The 18,263-nt window shown below is 43.9% G+C and overlaps 1 protein-coding gene across 9 annotated transcripts in view; it reads left to right on the top strand.

Annotated features, from left to right (window-relative positions):
* The window catches only part of LOC115143320 (membrane-associated guanylate kinase, WW and PDZ domain-containing protein 1-like), a 226,486-nt gene that overhangs the window by 155,619 nt on the left and 52,604 nt on the right, over positions 1-18,263 (top strand). For 6 of the 9 annotated variants that reach the window (XM_029683603.2, XM_029683604.2, XM_029683606.2 and 3 more), the window contains exons 3-12: positions 4,684-4,803; positions 5,452-5,658; positions 7,445-7,655; positions 7,935-8,017; positions 9,414-9,449; positions 13,059-13,116; positions 13,985-14,088; positions 14,924-15,043; positions 15,600-15,785; positions 15,894-16,526. In XM_029683603.2, coding sequence (XP_029539463.2) covers positions 4,684-4,803; positions 5,452-5,658; positions 7,445-7,655; positions 7,935-8,017; positions 9,414-9,449; positions 13,059-13,116; positions 13,985-14,088; positions 14,924-15,043; positions 15,600-15,785; positions 15,894-16,526 — 1,758 coding nt within the window. The remainder of the gene's footprint in view (positions 1-4,683; positions 4,804-5,451; positions 5,659-7,444; positions 7,656-7,934; positions 8,018-9,413; positions 9,450-13,058; positions 13,117-13,984; positions 14,089-14,923; positions 15,044-15,599; positions 15,786-15,893; positions 16,527-18,263) is intronic. The other 3 variants (XM_029683605.2, XM_029683610.2, XM_029683607.2) reach the window with 2 other exon arrangements.

Raw genomic sequence — 18,263 nt, 5'->3', positions numbered from 1 at the left:
GATATTGAAGAAGTGATTGAGAACATGACCGTGGTGTGATGAGACCACGGCAGTGGGGTGTGTGAGTTATCGTCACGGGTCTGATTTGACAGCTGTCATTAAAATGGCTGCTGCGGTGAGGAGCATTTCCCAGCACCTTCTCCCAGCTCCCCATGCTATTTTGACCAGCAGCCATATTCTCATCAGCTCAGTGATGGGGCGATAGAGGAGTGGAGGCTGTTGCTCTCATACTGAAGAGAAAGAGAACAAACAGGAGAGATTTGGTTACCAATCCATTGCTTAAGGGGAAGCAGCTGCTGCCTCGTGGACAGACATCTTTGTAAAGACACCACAGTGTACTAAGCAACATGTAGAGTAGACCGATGGTATGTGCGTAAAAAAATAAAACGTCTTGAAAATATCATAAGCGTATGTATTTTAATTAATCCACCATGACAAAGCATTACCTCAATCATTATTGGTTTGAGCAGAATATCTTAGTCGTAGTAGTATTTTAACTACATTGTTTAGGTAATGGAGAGTAGAAGGCAGAAACAGAGAGAGATGGAGAGAAGGAGCGAGATAAGAGCGAGATAGTGGGCGAGGGTTGAGTTTGACTGGCTCTGCCATCCTGTCGTCAATTAACATAGTAGTGTTACATAATCTTGTCACCAACGCACCATAGAGCTGTTTAATACTGACCACCAACTGGCCCCTGTCAGCATCCAATAACATGTACAGTAGCACGCACAGGAAAGCCGTTCACAGCTTTGATTGCCAAACAGTCCCCCTCGCATACATCTCTATGTTAAATGTCATAATTTCTTGTTATTTCTGAAAACTTTTGGATTATGTAAAATGGTGTTACCCGACCAATAAAATTTGATTTGATCTACACACACACTTTCCCCACTCACCACATAGTTACTCAGACTCACAGGGTTTCTACAGCACCTCATAATGAATGCATAAATAAACAAGACTCATCTTTAACTTGTCCTCCAATTTAAGTGGTCATTGTCACTGTTAAATTAATTATTTTTTCACTATGTGTCATGCTTGAATCATGACACTACCCAGGTTTCCATCAGTGGAGGCTGCTGAGGGGAGGACGGCTCATAATAATGGCTGGAAAGGAGCAAATGGAATGGTATCAAACACCTGGCAACCATGTTTGATGTTTTTGATACCATTCCACAGACTCTGCTCCAGTCATTACCACAAGCCCGTTCTCCCGAATTAAGGTGCCTCAACTCCTGTGGTTTCCATCCAACCTTTTTATGTGAGTAAAGTACGTGCCTAATAAAAAATCACAACAGGCCTGATGGAAACAGCACATTTGTCAGTAAACTTTAGGTGGGATCTTTTTGTGTCTGTAAAATTAATTATAGGAGAAATGGCAGTGGAACCACTTTTCTTCGCAAATATTGATATAATAACCATCATATCAACGTAAACTTGGAGTCCCGTGATGATATGTTGTGTGGTCCTTCCACTACGACTCGGGAAATCATGCAGGTTATTAGGCTACAGATGAAATAAGTTATGATGTACTTCAGTGTGGTGAAAGCAGGGGTGCAACTTTCACTGGGGACCGGGGGTCATGCCCCCCCCCCCCCCCCCACCCCACACATTCTGAGATTGCATTTTTGGCCCACCCAGTTTTATCATTGGAATTTGATAGGCTGTTTGGAGTGTTTATCCGACTGGATAAAAAAATATATATAGAATAATTATGCCCCCCCACTTCTAAAACCAATGTTGCGCTCCTGGGTGAAAGTGCAGGGTGATGAGCTTGATGCTCCTTTCAATAAATATTTAGGCTCTTATTCTGGTGACATGATGATCAATGCTTGGCTGCCGTTTGGAAAAATGTAAATAATCTTGCACCTTTGTCCACAATAATCTCATGATGTATGCTATAACCGCACTGTATCTGCAAGCTGTTAGCTGGAGCACTGGTACCATTACCAGAGTAGGCACATTAGCTAAATACACTTTATTTGTGACAAAACCATCAGTAGAGTTGAAAATGCAATGGAAACCAATTGAACTTGTATTTTTTATTCGGTCCATGGGAATTTACCTACAAAAGTTATTTTTATGTGCACTACGTCATTGTGCACAGACTTTTTTCCACAACAAGTAAAAAAATGTATTTTTTGTCACCTTTATTTAACCAGGTAGGCCAGTTGAGAACAAGTTCTCATTTACAACTGCGACCTGGCCATGATAAAGCAAAGCAGTGCGTCACAAACACAGTTACACATGGAATAAACAAGCGTACCATCAATAAAACAATAGAAAAGTATATATACAGTGTGTGGAAATTAAGTAAGATTAGGGGGGTAAGTCAATAAATAGGCCATAGTGGTGAAATAATTACAATTTAGCAATTAAACACTGGAGTGATGTGCAGAAGATGAATGTGCAAGTAGAGATACTGGGGTGCAAAGGAGCAAACAAAAAAGACAACAATATGGGGATGAGGTAGTTGGGTGGGCTATTTACAGATGGGCTATGTACTGGTGCAATGATCTGCTGGTGCTGCTCAGACAGCTGATGCTTAAAGTTAGTGAGGGAGATATGAGTCTCCAGCTTCAGTGATTTTTGCAATTTGTTTATTATTATTGGCAGCAGAGAACTGGAAGGAAAGGTGGCCACAGGAGGAGTTGGCATTGGGGGGTGACCAGCAAAATATACAGTGCCTTGCGAAAGTATTCGGCCCCCTTGAACTTTGCGACCTTTTGCCACATTTCAGGCTTCAAACATAAAGATATAAAACTGTATTTTTTTGTGAAGAATCAACAAGTGGGACACAATCATGAAGTGGAACGACATTTATTGGATATTTCAAACTTTTTTAACAAATCAAAAACTGAAAAATTGGCCGTGCAAAATTATAAATTATTATGATATATTTTAGGACCTTGAGTATGGCTGAGGTGCACCCATGACCAGCTCAGAAACCAGATTGCATAGCGTAGAAGGTACGGTGGGATTCAAAATGGTCGGTGATCTGTTTATTAATGTGGCTTTTGAAGACCTTGGAACGGCAGGATAGGATAGATATAGATAGGTCTGTAACAGTTTGGGTCAGGAGTGTCTCCCCCTTTGAAGAGGGGGATGACTGCGGCAGTTTTCCAATCTTTGGGGATCTCAGATGATACGAGAGGTTGAACTGGCTAGTAATAGGGGTTGCAACAATTGTGGCGGATAATTTTAGAAAGAGAGGGTCCAGATTGTCTAGCCCAGCTGATTTGTAGGGGTCCAGATGTTTCAGCTCTTTCAGAACATCAGCTATCTGTATTTGGGTGAAGGAGAAATGGGGGAGGCTTGGGCAAGTTGCTGTGGGGGGTGCAGAGCTGTTGACCGGGGTAGGGGTAGCCAGGTAGAAAGCAAGGCCAGCCGTAGAGAAATGCTTATTGAAATTCTCGATTATTGTAGATTTTTCGGTGGTGACAGTGTTTCCTAGCCTCTGTGCAGTGGGCAGCTGGGAGGAGGTGCTCTTATTCTCCATGTATTTTACAGTGTCCCAGAAATGTTTTGAGTTTGTGCTACAGGATGAAAATTTCCGTTTGAAAAAGCTAGTCTTTGCTTTCCTATTTGCCTGTGTATATTGGTTCCTAACTTCCCTGAAAAGTTGCATGTCGCGGGGGCTATTCGATGCTAATGCAGTACGCAACAGGATGTTTTTGTGCTGGTCAAGGGCAGTCGGGTTTGGAGTTAACCAAGGTTCTACATTTTTTGAACGGGGCATGCTTATTTAAGATGGTGAGGAAAGAATAACCAGGCATCCTCTACTGACGGGATGAAGTCAATATCCTTCCAGGATACCCGGGCCAGGCCGATTAGAAAGGCCTTCTTGCTGATGTGTTATAGGGAGCGTTGGACAGTGATGAGGAGTGGTCGTTTGACCGCGGACCCATTACGGACGCAGGCAATGAGGCAGTGATCACTGAGATCCTGGTTGAAGACAGCAAAGGAGTATTTAGAGGGCTGGTTGGTCAGGATGAGGGTGCCCATGTTAATGGATTTGGGGTTGTACCTGGTAGGTTCCATAATAATTTGTTGAAGATTGAGGGCATCGAGCTTAGATTGGCGGGCGGCCTGGGTGTTTAGCATATCCCAGTTTGGGTCGCCTAACAGTACAAACTCTGAAGATAAATGGGGGGCGATTAATTCACATATGGTGTCTTGTGGGTCAAAAACAAGCGGCAACAATGAGACTTATTTCTGGAAAGGTTGAAGCTCGAACTGTTTGGGCACAGACCTGGATAGCATGACAGAACTCTGCAGACTCTCTGCAGTAGATTGCAACAGAGTCCTCCGTGGTGGATTGCAACAGTTCTAACTTGGTGGAAAATGTTGTAGTTGGGGATGGAAATGTCAGAATTTTTGGTGGCCTTCCTAAGCCAGGATTCAGAGATATGATGGAAACATTTCTCTGATGGAAAAATTGACATCATTTTTATTTCGGATTTTAGAATATTCGTATGAAAATCTATTGTCAATTGGATGAAAACCTAGCTACTGACTATTTAAACATGCTTTATATTGGAGCATATATCTGAGTTAATCTCACTCCAATTTTAGCCACATTTCCTGTGTGGAAGGCTACATTAATATTGGCCATACCATCACCTAACATTGTCTTATCTTCTTGGTTGACTCACCCGTTCCACTCTCTTATTGGCTCCTCAGGTACAACCCGCCCCCCACGTGACGGAGAGGTCCCTGGAATAGATTACAACTTCCTGCCTGTGGAGGACTTTCTGGCTTTGGAGCAGAGTGGGACCCTTCTGGAAATAGGAGCATATGAAGGTAACTATTTGCAGCAGGTCATCAGTTGAATCCTGAACTAGTTGTTTACTTTGGTATTTACTGTATGTGGGTGTAGTGTGCTGTATATCTCTGGAGGTGAGTGTACTAGGAGTTTTTTAATTAAACAGGCTTCTGCATTTAGTAGTCAAGACTACAAGGGATTCACACCCTGTGTGTATAATCCCATTCCCACAGGATAAAGTCATCATTACCCTGGCATTATGTTCAGTGTGAAAGGGGTCGAAGACGTGAGAGAAGGGGAAGGTGTCTGCCATTGTTCGCAAGCAACTTTCAGTATTGTGTATATTTTAATAGTGAAGAATCGCAATCAACACCTGTGGAGCATTACACATGTCATGCATAAATACCATTCATTCACATGCACATTTAATGAAGTGGCTGTTCTGTCACTGTAGCTTGGTCAGTGGGCCTAGACAATGCTCCACTCACCCAGAGGAAGCAAACAGCCTCCTCACTTCCTCCAATAGAATGCACTAGACTACAAATCCCAAACTCTGTGGTCATGCCTTCTTAGTCCCCTCATCCGCATACAAAGACTCAGTGATTATACCCCCCTCTTCTTCCGCCTTCCTCTTTATTCCTTCCCTCCTTTTTTTCTAAACATGCTAATGTCCTCCTGTTGCCTAGGTAACTATTATGGAACACCCAAGCCGCCAAGGCAGCCCCCTAGTGGGAAAGTGATTACCAGTGATGCTTTGCAAGACAGCCTCCCGGGCTCCCAGCACTCCACTCCCCGACGCACCAAGTCCTACAATGAGATGCAAAATGCTGGAATAGTGCCTGTAGACCTGGAGGAGGACGAGGAACTCCCGGAGATGAACAGTAGTTTAACAGGTAAGAGAGAGAGGAGGGAGAGGGAAAGACTGTTAGAGAGTGGGTGAGGGAAAAGGAGAATGGGAGGAAGACAGGGGGTAGGGGAGAGGGGGGAGGGAGGGAGAGACTGCTGGGCTATGGGAAAGAGTGCAGGATACAAGTGGTCCTTTGTGTGGTGAGTGGTTAGTTGGTTGTTCAGTCTACATCCGCCACTGTATATCTGAGAGCAGAAAAAATAGTGCCACCTGGCTGCGATAGCAGAATGTGTACCTTTCATGTTTGATAACAGTATGGTGGCTTTCTGTCTGTTTCTGTCTGAACTAAGTTGTTAATGGTCAATAATACAACATGATTTGACATGTGCTGTTTGAGAGAATGAATATGTATCCACTCAATGTACTTGTGAACAGGAGCATGATCATTTTCTTACTTGTAGAACTGTGTTGTAGAAGTGTTTTTCTTTTTTGTTCTGTGTGTGTGTTCTTGATATCAGTTTTCATCTAACATCTCACTGTTTTCTTTTGTATTTGCAATAGATAAAAAGTATTTTTCTAGAAATACTAGGCTCGTGAACACAGGTCGGTCTACATGTATGAGTCACGTATATGTGACTTTTACATGATGCGATTGCTGGTTTTTAAATGTTGCGATTGCTGGTTTTTAAATGTTGTGATTGCTGGTTTTTAAATGTTGTGATTGCTGGTTTTTACATGTTGTGATTGCTGGTTTTTAAATGTTGTGATTGCTGGTTTTTAAATGTTGTGATTGCTGGTTTTTACATGTTGTGATTGCTGGTTTTTAAATGTTGTGATTGCTGGTTTTTAAATGTTGTGATTGCTGGTTTTTACATGTTGTGATTGCTGGTTTTTAAATGTTGCGATTGCTGGTTTTTACATGTTGCGATTGCTGGTTTTTACATGTTGTGATTGCTGGTTTTTACATGTTGTGATTGCTGGTTTTTAAATGTTGTGATGGCTGGTTTTTAAATGTTGTGATTGCTGGTTTTTACATGTTGTGATTGCTGGTTTTTACATGTTGTGATTGCTGGTTTTTACATATCATGAGAGTACTACATTGTTAGTTTTTCTCTTTTGTATTGGAATATCAGTGCTTTCAAAAAAATATATTCTCCTCCACTCTCCTGGAATATTTAGGTATTGGTATTTTATTTGTGATTGGGTCATATTAACTGACCCCTACTCTTCAGCAATGCAGCATAACTCAGGTCTGAGAATATTTGTGGTGATGTGGGATTGATTTCAGATTGGACCAAGAGTAGTTAATTTGTTACCAGTATTTGTAGCCTAGCCAGATGCCAGGGGTGTGAATAGGATTTGATGTCCTCAGAGAGAACAGGAGCACTAATCTAATCATCACTCTCCCCAAGAGGTCAGATCAGGGGCCTCGCTCAGTCCGCAACAACAGTAGTCAAGTGTTCGCCAAGTGTGTGTGTTTGTGAAAGGGAGAGAGATTCCTTTACCTCTAAACTACTAGACAGGATTAAAAAATATATATATTATATAATTTTTTTATTCCTTTATTTAACTAGGCAAGTCTGTTAAGAACAAATTGTTATTTTCAATGACGGTCTAGGAACAGTGGGTTAACTGCCTTGTTCAGGGGCAGAACGACAGATTTGTATCTGTCAAAACTCAGCCTGATACCTGGGGCGGCAGTTAGCCTAGTGGTTAGAGCGTTGGACTTGTATCCGAAAGGCCACCAAACTATAGTGTCATTGCCACAGAATGTGTGCATTGTGCATTTTGTTTACACATGTTTTCCCATTCCCGCCACCCTCCCCCCACAGGAGACTCAAGTGAACCTGACGAGCACCCCTACGCCCCGCGTGAGAACGCCCCGTCCTACGGTGTGAACAACACATTGTCATCCACCACGGAGGACTCTCAGCAGACACACATACACCTCAGCCATCCTCCCACAGAAGAGGACCCCCTGGGACCTCTAACTGACAACTGGGAGATGGCCTACACAGAGAACGGAGAGCTCTACTTTATAGAGTATGTATCCTATGCACACGTTATGCCCCATAACACACTATATAACATGGCTCCTATACCCAACATCCATAATAGTATTTAAATAAAAATTTTCTCAATAAAATATTGTGCCACTTTCTACCTTTGACACTTGCCTTTAACACTGAGTCTGATTACTTCACAGTGTGTATCATATTTAGCCATGGAAGTGAGGGTGTTTTTCAGACAGTGAGTGTTTGATGCCTTCCCAGTCAGAACAATGTTTCTGTCTGTGATTCTGTCATGTGTGTCTATCTATAGCCACAACACAAAAACCACTTCCTGGATCGACCCACGCTGCCTGGACAAGCCTCCCAAACCTCTGGAAGAATGTGAAGATGATGGTACGTCCACCACAGGCTCTGTGTGTGTGTGAAATCAGATGCTTGTCTGTCACATCTGTGATTCCATGAGTGGCCTGCAGATGGCACACTCGAGCCACCATAGTGTGAGATGAGATGAGACAGAGAGTAATATTCTGGTCTCTCGTGTGCTGCCTGCCTGCAGTAACGTCTGAGCAAGACGCCCTGGCAGCCTGAAGGACTGACTGGGTTATTTGCATCATCTAGCATCAATAAAATATGTACCTTGAACTGTAGAGGAGCAAATACAAGCCCACCCACCCACTCAAAACACTAGCACTTCATCTGGCTCTCTCTCCTTCCTCTCTCTCCCCTCCACTCCCTCCTCTCCTTCCTCTCTCTCCTGTCATCTCTCTCCCCTCCTCCTTCCTCTCTCTCCCCTCCCCTCCTCTCCCCGACTCTTGTCTCCCCATCTCTATCTCCCCTCCTCTCTGTTCCCTCCTATCTCTCTCTCTCTCTCTCTCCCCTCCTCTCCCCCACCATGTGTCCTCTACATGTGTTCTGAGGTACTTCTGTTGATGAGATGGCTCCTATTAGTTCTGTCCTCTCAAACTGTTGCATGAGGACACAGGATAGATGGAGAGATTATTCATGTTGTCAAGCATATGGTGCATGAACTATGATTCATATTTAGTGGCAGCTGTTTTCACCCGCCCCAACCTAAAATGTTCAGTATTATAATGTATGTCTGTCTCTCTGGTATGACACATTTATTTCACATTAATGCACCTATTGATTTCTGGAGCTGGTTTTTCGAGAGCTTTAGTAAGTATGAAACAGTGTCACCCAATGGCAAAGTAGGAAGTGTGTTTAACGTTATGTTACAGACCGTGGCTAATATAAAGATATGACAGATATTGGCAAGATGCATGAAGTGATTTTAGTATAGATTTAGCTTGGATTTAGCTTATTATTTATTTGATTTTTTATTTAGCATTTTATGTAACTAGGCAAGTCAGTTAAGAACAAATTCTTATTTACAATGATGGCCTACCCCGACCAAACCCTAACCCGGACGCGTCTGGGCCAATTGCGCGCCACCCGATGGGACTCCCAATCGCGGCCGGTTGTGATACAGCCTGGAATCTAACCAGTGTCTGTAGTGACACCTCTAGCACTGAGGTGCAGTTCTTTAGACTTCTGCACAACTCGGGAGCAAACCATTCCAGACACATTATGTTTTTACAATATATGGAGCCAAATTTTGCTGCTCCCTTAGCTTGCTTGAGGCTTGGAATCAAAATCAATATCTAACCCTCTGGTGCTCTTTCTCTTTCTCTTCCCTGCTCTCTCTCCTTTTTTCCCCCCTGTCTCTTCACCCCCCACACTTGGTCCTCCACTCTCTCTCTCCTGGCCTGATGGCTTTCTCCTGGAGAAGAAGGGGTACACACAGAAGAGCTGGACAGTGAGCTAGGTAGGCCTCTTTCTTTTCTCCCCTCCCCCTGCTGTGTCTTCTGGGAAACCTGGCTACTGTATAACATGCTTCCTGAACTGCTTCAGTGACAATGTCACCCTGGCTTCTTACGGCTTATAACATCTCTCCCTTTCTGCCTAGAGGGGGTAAACATTATAATCAAATGGTTAATAATATATTATAATATATTGTCTGTGTGTGCTTGCATGTGTGTGTGTGTGCGAGCTTGCTGGCTTGTGTCTGCTGAGTGGGCAGTTCTTGCAGGGTTAACCCACACGCCCGCGAGCCAGCGTGCCCTATTAAAGAGAGAACTATTGACGAAAGGCACGTTGACCTGATGATAATTTCCTAATGGGCCTCTCGTCAAATGGACCTCTCACCCTCAAGCCCCATCATTCAATCCACTGGGGCTCATATTATAACTGGGCTAGTAAACTGGGCTAGTAAACTGGGCTAGTAAACTGGGCTAGCAAACGGGGCTAGCAAAGAGCACTTTACCCACCACTGTCTGCTGGTGCATCAGTCTCTGGAGCCAGATGGGGGCTTTCATTTTGTGACTAGGGGGCAGTATTTTCATTTTTGGAAAAATAACGTTCCCATAGTAAACGGGATATTTTGTTAGGACAAGATGCTAGAATATGCATATAATTGACAGCTTAGGATAGAAAACACTCTAAAGTTTCCAAAACTGTAAAAATATTGTCTGTGAGTATAACAGAACTGATGTTGCAGGCGAAAGCCTGAGAAAAATCCAATCCGGAAGTGACTCATCTTTTGAAAGCTCTGCGTTCCAATGCGTCCCTATGGAGCAGGGAATGGGCTATCAACCAGATTACTTTTTCTCCGTATTCCCCAAGGTGTCTACAGCATTGTGACGTAGTTTTACGCATTTATGTTGAAGAATATCCGTAAGCGGATACATTGTGTAAGTGGTCACCTGATAGCTCCCAGAGTGACTCTCGCGTAAAATACAGAGGTAGCCATTATTCCAATCAGTCCTTCTGAAAAACGAATTGTCCCGGCGGATATATTATCGAATAGATATTTGAAAAACACCTTGAGGATTGATTATAAACAACGTTTGCCATGTTTCTGTCGATATTATGGAGCTAATTTGGAATATTTTTCGGCGTTTTCGTGACTGCAATTTCCTGGCGATTTCTCAGCCAAACGTGAAGAACAAACGGAGCTATTTCGCCTACAAAAATAATATTTTTGGAAAAAATGAACATTTACTATCTAACTGGGAGTCTCGTGAGTGAAAACATCCGAAGCTCATCAAAGGTAAACGATTTAATTTGATTGCTTTTCTGATTTCCGTGACCAAGTTACCTGCTGCTAGCTGGACAAAATGCTATGCTAGGCTATCGATAAACTTACACAAATGCTTGTCTAGCTTTGGCTATAAAGCATATTTTGAAAATCTGAGATGACAGGGTGATTAACAAAAGGCTAAGCTGTGTCTCAATATATTTCATTTGTAATTTTCATGAATAGGAATATTTTCTAGGAATATTTATGTCCGTTGCGTTATGCTAATTAGCGTCAGTCGATGATTACGCTCCCGCATGCGGGATGGGTAGTGACTAGAGGTTATTAAACAGCCATGGCTCTGAGATGGGCTCAGAAAACTACTACCCACTATTCTATTTCAGTGGGGAATACTTGGGTGAATAGTCACAATCCTCCAATGTCATCAGTATTTGAGGATGTTTGTTATTTTCTATTAATCAGAGATTGAATTATACCTGAGAAGCCAGGAGTGTGCATTACCAGGTCAATCAGTGATATCAATTAATTGCTAGGGAGACATGAAAACACCCCTGGTTTAAGGTTAGGTCTGAGATAAGTGAGGGTGAACTGATCCTAGACCAGTGTTTAGCCTCCTCCATGTGGTGAACAGCAACCAAGGTAGGAGCAGCCATTGTTAATACCATTGCTCAGATTGGATGAACACAGTCAATACGTATTGATTATGAAAGGCAATTACTCCAGTTGTGTATAGGACTGCAGACGTATGGCCCCTGTAGTGCAGCTCCTCGCTCAGGAGCAATCAAATAGTCAGGAAGACAGAATGAGATGCAAAAAGCTTAATCGACAATTTGTCACCTTAGTCACCCTTGAGCTGGAGTGTGCGTGGGGGTCATCCGGGGAGCGTGGAGAGGGGAGCTCTTTTTGAAGTGTCAGATTCATCCCACTACACCCACTCAGTATCAGCAAGCCCAGCAGTGACGTGATGGCTCTGGCACCCAGCAATAATAACACACAGGCAGGATCTCCTTTAGAAATACTGCCACTGGTGGGTGGGTGGGTGGATGGGATTGGATGGGTGGGATGGCTGTATGGGTGGGTGGGTGAATGAGGGGTTGGGTTTGTTGTACTGTTTTTCTTTTTGTTCTCAAATCTGAAAATCTATAAATAAAGTACATTAAAAAAAGAAATACAGACACTCTGGTGTGAAATACAGAGTGATTCTAATTTACAGTGAGTGATGTGCTGCTGGCTCAAAGTATAATGTTCCCCTTTAGAACATCGGACAATATTAAAGCCTAGTCCCTGTATTGTGGATGTTCCAACCATAACACCCCCCCTCTCCCGGCTTAACACCTTGACTCCAAATCCTCTAAAGCTGGTGGAGGGAAAGTGTACACCACTCGTCAGAATATAGGCTGAGGTAATAGGCTGAGGCTAATGAGATGCAGGACTGATACTGTACAGCGGAGGACTCAGTTATACACATCTGTTTGTAACCAATTACAGCACTCTGGCGTTTCCCTATAGCCATTGGTACAGTAGCTAGCTAACTCCATCTCTGCTGTTTTAATCACACTACTCTGTATGGAGAGATAATGAGTTGCTCTGCCGTACTGAGACATACTTAGACTGTATCAATGTAGCAGCCTTCACAGATGACTAATGCATGTTTCTATCTAAAAAGTTCTGATTTAATTGGTCTCATTTTATGGCCGTGTTGTCAGGCCATTTATGGCGTTCAGTCTCAGCATCGATGTCATGGAAGATATACATGCGAGTGTCCCTGGTTACACACAAAATTAAAAACATCCTCTCACACAACTCATCATTAATGAATTTGACCGCGGTGAATAAATACATGATCGAGTTCGTGAAGTTCTATAATGCCATGCGACGGACAGTGATAAAACAATCAAGGACAACATTGAATACCATTATATACACACCACGCCTACATCAGCGATGTCAACGTTGTACATCAGATTCCCTTACTGCCATGAACAATAAGAAAATATATCTTCACGTGACGTATTTAAACGACACATTTTTAAACCAAAGTTGACATTTAGACCACCACACACACACATACCGCCAGCTCCTCTTCGCCATCTGAGCGTCTGGTGTTGATCATGATCGGTTAAATCCCCCCGTAGTGTCTATCTGATGTGTTAAATGTCAGCCGTGTCCTGCCAGGAGCCAAGAGCCAGGTCCAGACAGCCTCTGGAGTCCTGCTCACTCCCCAGTGACTGACAGGCTGTGTGTGGTAGGAAAAGGTATTCAGTGACCTTCTGTCTTAACAATGAGCACCATCTCTAACAACGTGCCGTTTCCCTCCTCTCTCTACCTCTCTTCCAGAGCTGCCAACAGGCTGGGAGAAAATAGATGACCCAGTCTATGGTGTTTACTATGTGGAGTAAGTCGTGACACACACACACACACACACATCTGTCCCATTTAAAATGACCTCACAGTACTGTACATTTACAATGCATTTAACACTGAGCAGTGCCCTGGAACATTGCAAAACAACATCAAATGCAGGCTGTTTTGTGGATTATAGGCCATTTTGTTGCCGTCATGATGATTTAGACACAGGGTTTCTCATCTAGTGAGAGACCCTTGGGGCTGTGCATTAATAGCAATACATGCATATGTTTTGCTGTTGTTCAAAGCAATACCTTCGAGGCAGATGCCCAGTTTTGTTTTCTGAGATTTTTCCATATACATTATTCCTATTGTTTCCTGTTTAATGCATAATTGCATAATGTTTCCATACTGTTTGAAGTGTAATTTCCTTACGGTGTACTGCTCCTTTAATTCCTTGTCGGGTTGTGGTATGTGGTGGTTGTGGTGGTGGTGTTAACCTCCTGAAGCAGTGCTCCTCAGTGATTGTGTGATGCTGTTGATATTCAGGCCTCGTCATCTCTGTCTCCTCTGATCCACCAGAGCATTGTCTGTACCAGACTTGACTTCCGTGACTTGAGCCCTTGGCTCCTGGAGCATAGGCCACCAGAGACTTTGTCTATCTGTGTGTTGTGTTCACTCTTTCATCCCGGCCTCTCTGTAACTCAATCTTTCTCTTTCTTTATCCCTTCTTCTCCATCCCTTGCCTGATCCCCTTGGCTTTCTTCTGTTCTTTTTTCTTTCTCTTTTTGATCTAATTTCTTTCCTTTTATTATCCCCCTTGTTCTTACTTATGCTCTACTTTTCACTGACTCAATTATCTTTCTCTATCCCTCTCCCTTCCTGTCTCATTCTCCCCTGTTCCCTCCCTATCTCAGTCACATTAACAGGAAGACCCAATATGAGAACCCTATACTGGAGGCTAAGCGGCTGAAGCAGCTCGAGCAACAGCAGCCACCAGAAGGTGAGCGCTACATCCGAGGTTCGTTTCCAGCCCCGCCGGGCGTCATTCCTTTCTTTCTTCATGTCTGTGATCGTGCCTATCTATCTCTTTTTCCTGCTGCTCTGCTCTGCTCTACTCTGCTTCTGGCGCTTTATGATTTGCTATTGAGAAACCATAAAGGCATACCTATGATTTATTTTAATGGCCTTGAAGAGAAGTCTTTTTGGTTTCATTTGGCAATATTTTAAGTGTCACTGATTCTCTCTCCGAAGGATTTGTGCTTAAGTGAATAATTTTGGAAGTGTGCAGTTCTAGGTAAGTTTGGGTTTGACAATTATACATTGAAGAGTGTTTTACCGCAATGTAAATGTATCCCTATATTTGAATTCTTTCTGGGTTTTTCAGGACAAGTGGTTTAAGTCCGAGTGTGCCCTGGGTTTACCTCTTTCTATATTAGATGTACGATGTCACTCAGATTTTCCCTAGACATGCAGGTCACACCACTAGGGACCAGGCTATTGATCCCCCTTCTGCAGGCTCAGCTAAATACGCTTCTGACTTGATTACTTGCTGACTTTTCCTCCTTTAAGGTCAATATCTCTGTACTCTCAATATCTGTGACGACTTTTACTCTTTCATTGATTGAATGTTAATACTGAGAATATTAATGAAGACTTGAGCCTCTGATACATTACACAGTGAGGCTGGTATTTAGATCTGTCAAAGATTGGATTACGTGGTATTACTTTCATTGGCAGCCATTGTGGCTCAATGCAGTACAGTAGTTTCCTAGCCACCCATTGTGGGGAACCATAAGGAATCGGTGTTACTGTACAGGCACCAGAGACAGGAAGTATGCCCTTTGTTGTTCCAGAATGGATAGAGGACGCCACCCTGGCTGGTGCCCCGCTGGCCAGCTATACCGCCAACCACCAGGAGACCTACAGGGATCCCCAGGCTGGACCCCCACTGCCGCCCCTCATCGGGCCCAAACGTAAGTCCTGGCCAGGTTAATATCCTAGTTTTATGAGGGTATTGGTCCATTTCCCTCTGCAACACAGTGGATGTGTTTCCTGTTCCTTCATCAATTTACTCCCTCAACCCCTATCTCCTCTCTCTCTGCCTCTCACACTCTCTCTGCCCCATCCACACTCTGCCCCTCCCTCTCTCTCTCCCCCTCTCCATCTCTCTCTCCCCTCTCCCTCTCTACCCAAAAGTGTAGCTCTCCATAGGGGATAGAAGTCTCACAGGCTGAGGCTGGGGCACAGTCTGGGGGATTTACCATAGGATTACCCCCATTCTCAGGCACAGACAGGCTGGTACCCCCTAGCTCTTTGAATCCCTCTTAGCCTAATTAATCTATCAATCATAATCAGTCTCTTTATGATTCATGGAGCTTGTCACATCAACACATCTCTCACAGAGCCCTCACTGATCCAGAGCCAAGACTGTGTAGGATAGCCCCTCCTTCTTTGGTAGGCACTGCACATGAGATCAACGGGTTCTTATGAAAGGTGTGTAAGGCTTGTGTGTGTGTGTGTTTTTTACAGGAGGGAAGCCCTTCTTCACGCGGAACCCAGCAGAGCTAAAGGGAACCTTCATCAACACCAAACTGAGGAAGAGCCACCGGGGGTTCGGCTTCACCGTTGTCGGGGGCGACGAGCCTGATGAGTTTCTTCAGATCAAGAGTCTGGTTCTGGACGGGCCTGCTGCCCTCGACGGCAAGATGGAGACAGGTGGGCCGCCGCTCTATCCGTCCCTGTCACTATTAAGAGGTGTTCACCAACTAGTTTTTGACATGGAGCTAATTATCCGACATTAATTTCTTCTTCTCTTCCCCTCAGGTGACGTGATCGTGAGTGTCAATGACACATGCGTGCTAGGCTACACCCATGCCCAGGTGGTGAAGGTCTTCCAGTCCATCCATATTGGCTCCATGGTCAACCTGGAGCTGTGCCGCGGCTACCCCCTTCCTTTTGACCCAGACGACCCCAACACCAGCATGGTGACCTCCGTGGCCATCGTGGACAAGGAGCCCATCATCGTCAATGGCCAGGATAGCTACGACTCCCCATCCAGCCACGGCAGCCATACTGGGGGCCCCGTTAATGGCATGAGGGAGTCGAGACCACACAGTCCCTCCTCCGCCGAGGTGGCGTCCAACAGCTCGCACGGTTACCTCAGCGACTCTGTGACGCTGGCGTCATCCATAGCGACGCAGCCGGAGCTGATCACAGTGCACATGGAGAAGGGAGACAAAGGCTTTGGGTTCACCATCGCAGACAGCCCTGCAGGGGGAGGACAGAGGGTCAAACAGATAGTGGACTACCCCCGCTGCAGGGGCCTGAAGGAGGGGGACATTATCGTAGAGGTGAACAAGAGGAACGTACAGAGCATGAGCCACAACCAAGTGGTGGACCTGCTCAGCAAGTGCCCCAAAGGAAGTGAGGTCAGCATGCTGGTGCAGAGAGGCGGAGGTAAGATAGCCTCACAACATGCTGAGATTTGATAGGTGGAGGTAAGACATAGACCCACAACATGCTGAGATCTGATAGGTGGAGGTAAGACATAGACCCACGACATGCTGAGATCTGATAGGTGGAGGTAAGACATAGACCCACGAAATGCTGAGATCTGATAGGTGGAGGTAAGACATAGACCCACGACATGCTGAGATCTGATAGGTGGAGGTAAGACATAGACCCACGACATGCTGAGATCTGATAGGTGGAGGTAAGACATAGACCCACGACATGCTGAGATCTGATAGGTGGAGGTAAGACATAGACTCATGATATGCTGAGATCTGAGTTCTAATTGGCAAGCCTGCCTCTTACTCCCGCCTCTTCTCTCCATCACCATTGTCATGAATCCGGAAGTTGCTAAAACATGCAAACAACTCACACACAAAAAATGGGTAGGTTTAATTAAGGTTAGCCCTAAAACAAGGCTTGTGTTATTTTTTCTTATATATTTTTTTTTTACATTGAACCTTTATTTAACTAAGCATGGAAAGGTGAGGGGGAGATGGGAATCTAGTTTATGTGGAAAACATAGAGAGAAGCAACACAGGGAAGTTAGTGGGTGAATGGAGATAATATGAATACCGAAAGAATGTGAGAGATGGTTGCAGAGATTGTTAGTGGAAGAGACATTTGGAGAGTGAGAGAAAATCCAGAGCAGTAAAGAGAGATAGTGTAGATCTTGTTCCAGGTCAGAAAGTCTCATGAATATATAGCTGGTTTCCTCAGTTCCTCCTGTGGGTCTTTCTGTGTTACTGTCTCATTTCTGTCACACTGTCTCTCTCTTTCTCACTCTCTCGCTCTCTGTGTATTTTTTAAATATCTGTGTCTCTCTCTCTGTCTTTCTCTCTCTTTATTTTTCTCTCTCTGACACTACACTGTCTACGCTATAGTCTATGTCTGTTACTTTATAGGTATCACACAAAGTTGCGTTGAGATCCAATTGTGGTTTCAAAATTTCTACCATCCTAGCTGTGATGTATGTGTGTGTGCGTGCGTTCATTTTATTATATTTTTATTTCACCTTTATTTAACCAGGTAGGCCAGTTGAAAACAAGTTCTCATTTACAACTGTGACCTGGCCAAGATAAAGCAAAGCAGTGCGACAAACACAACACAGAGTTACACATAAACAAACATTCAGTCAATAACACAATAGAAAAATCTATGCACAGTGTGTGCAAATGTAGAAGATTAGGGAGGTAAGGCAATAAATAGGCCATAGTGGTGAAATAATTACAATTTAGCAAATAAACACTGGAGTGATGTGCAGAAGATGAATGTGCAAGTAGAGATACTGGGGTGCAAAGGAGAAAAACAAAACGATATATATATATTTTTAAAATATTTTTTAACCTTTATTTAACTAGGCAAGTCAGTTAAGGACAAATTCTTATTTTCAATGACGGCCTAGGAACAGTGAGTTAACTGCCTGGGGATGAGGTAGATGGGTGTGCTATTTACAGATTGGCTATGTACAGGTGCAGTGATCGGTAAGCTGCTCTGACAGCTGATGCTTAAAGTTAGAGAGGGCGATATGAGTCTCCAGCTTCAGTGATTTCTGCAATTCGTTCCAGTCATTGGCAGCAGAGAACTGGAAGAAAAGGTGGCCAAAGTGGGTGTTGGCTTTGGGGATTACCAGTGAAATATACCTGCTGGAGCGCGTGCTACGGGTGGGTGTTGTAATGGTGA

This window comes from Oncorhynchus nerka, linkage group LG15 (genome assembly GCF_034236695.1).
Source record: "Oncorhynchus nerka isolate Pitt River linkage group LG15, Oner_Uvic_2.0, whole genome shotgun sequence".
In the NCBI taxonomy this organism is placed as follows: Eukaryota; Metazoa; Chordata; class Actinopteri; order Salmoniformes; family Salmonidae; genus Oncorhynchus; species Oncorhynchus nerka.
The sequence above is the reverse complement of the archived record's forward strand: the minus strand, read 5'-3'. Positions and strand labels throughout refer to the sequence as shown.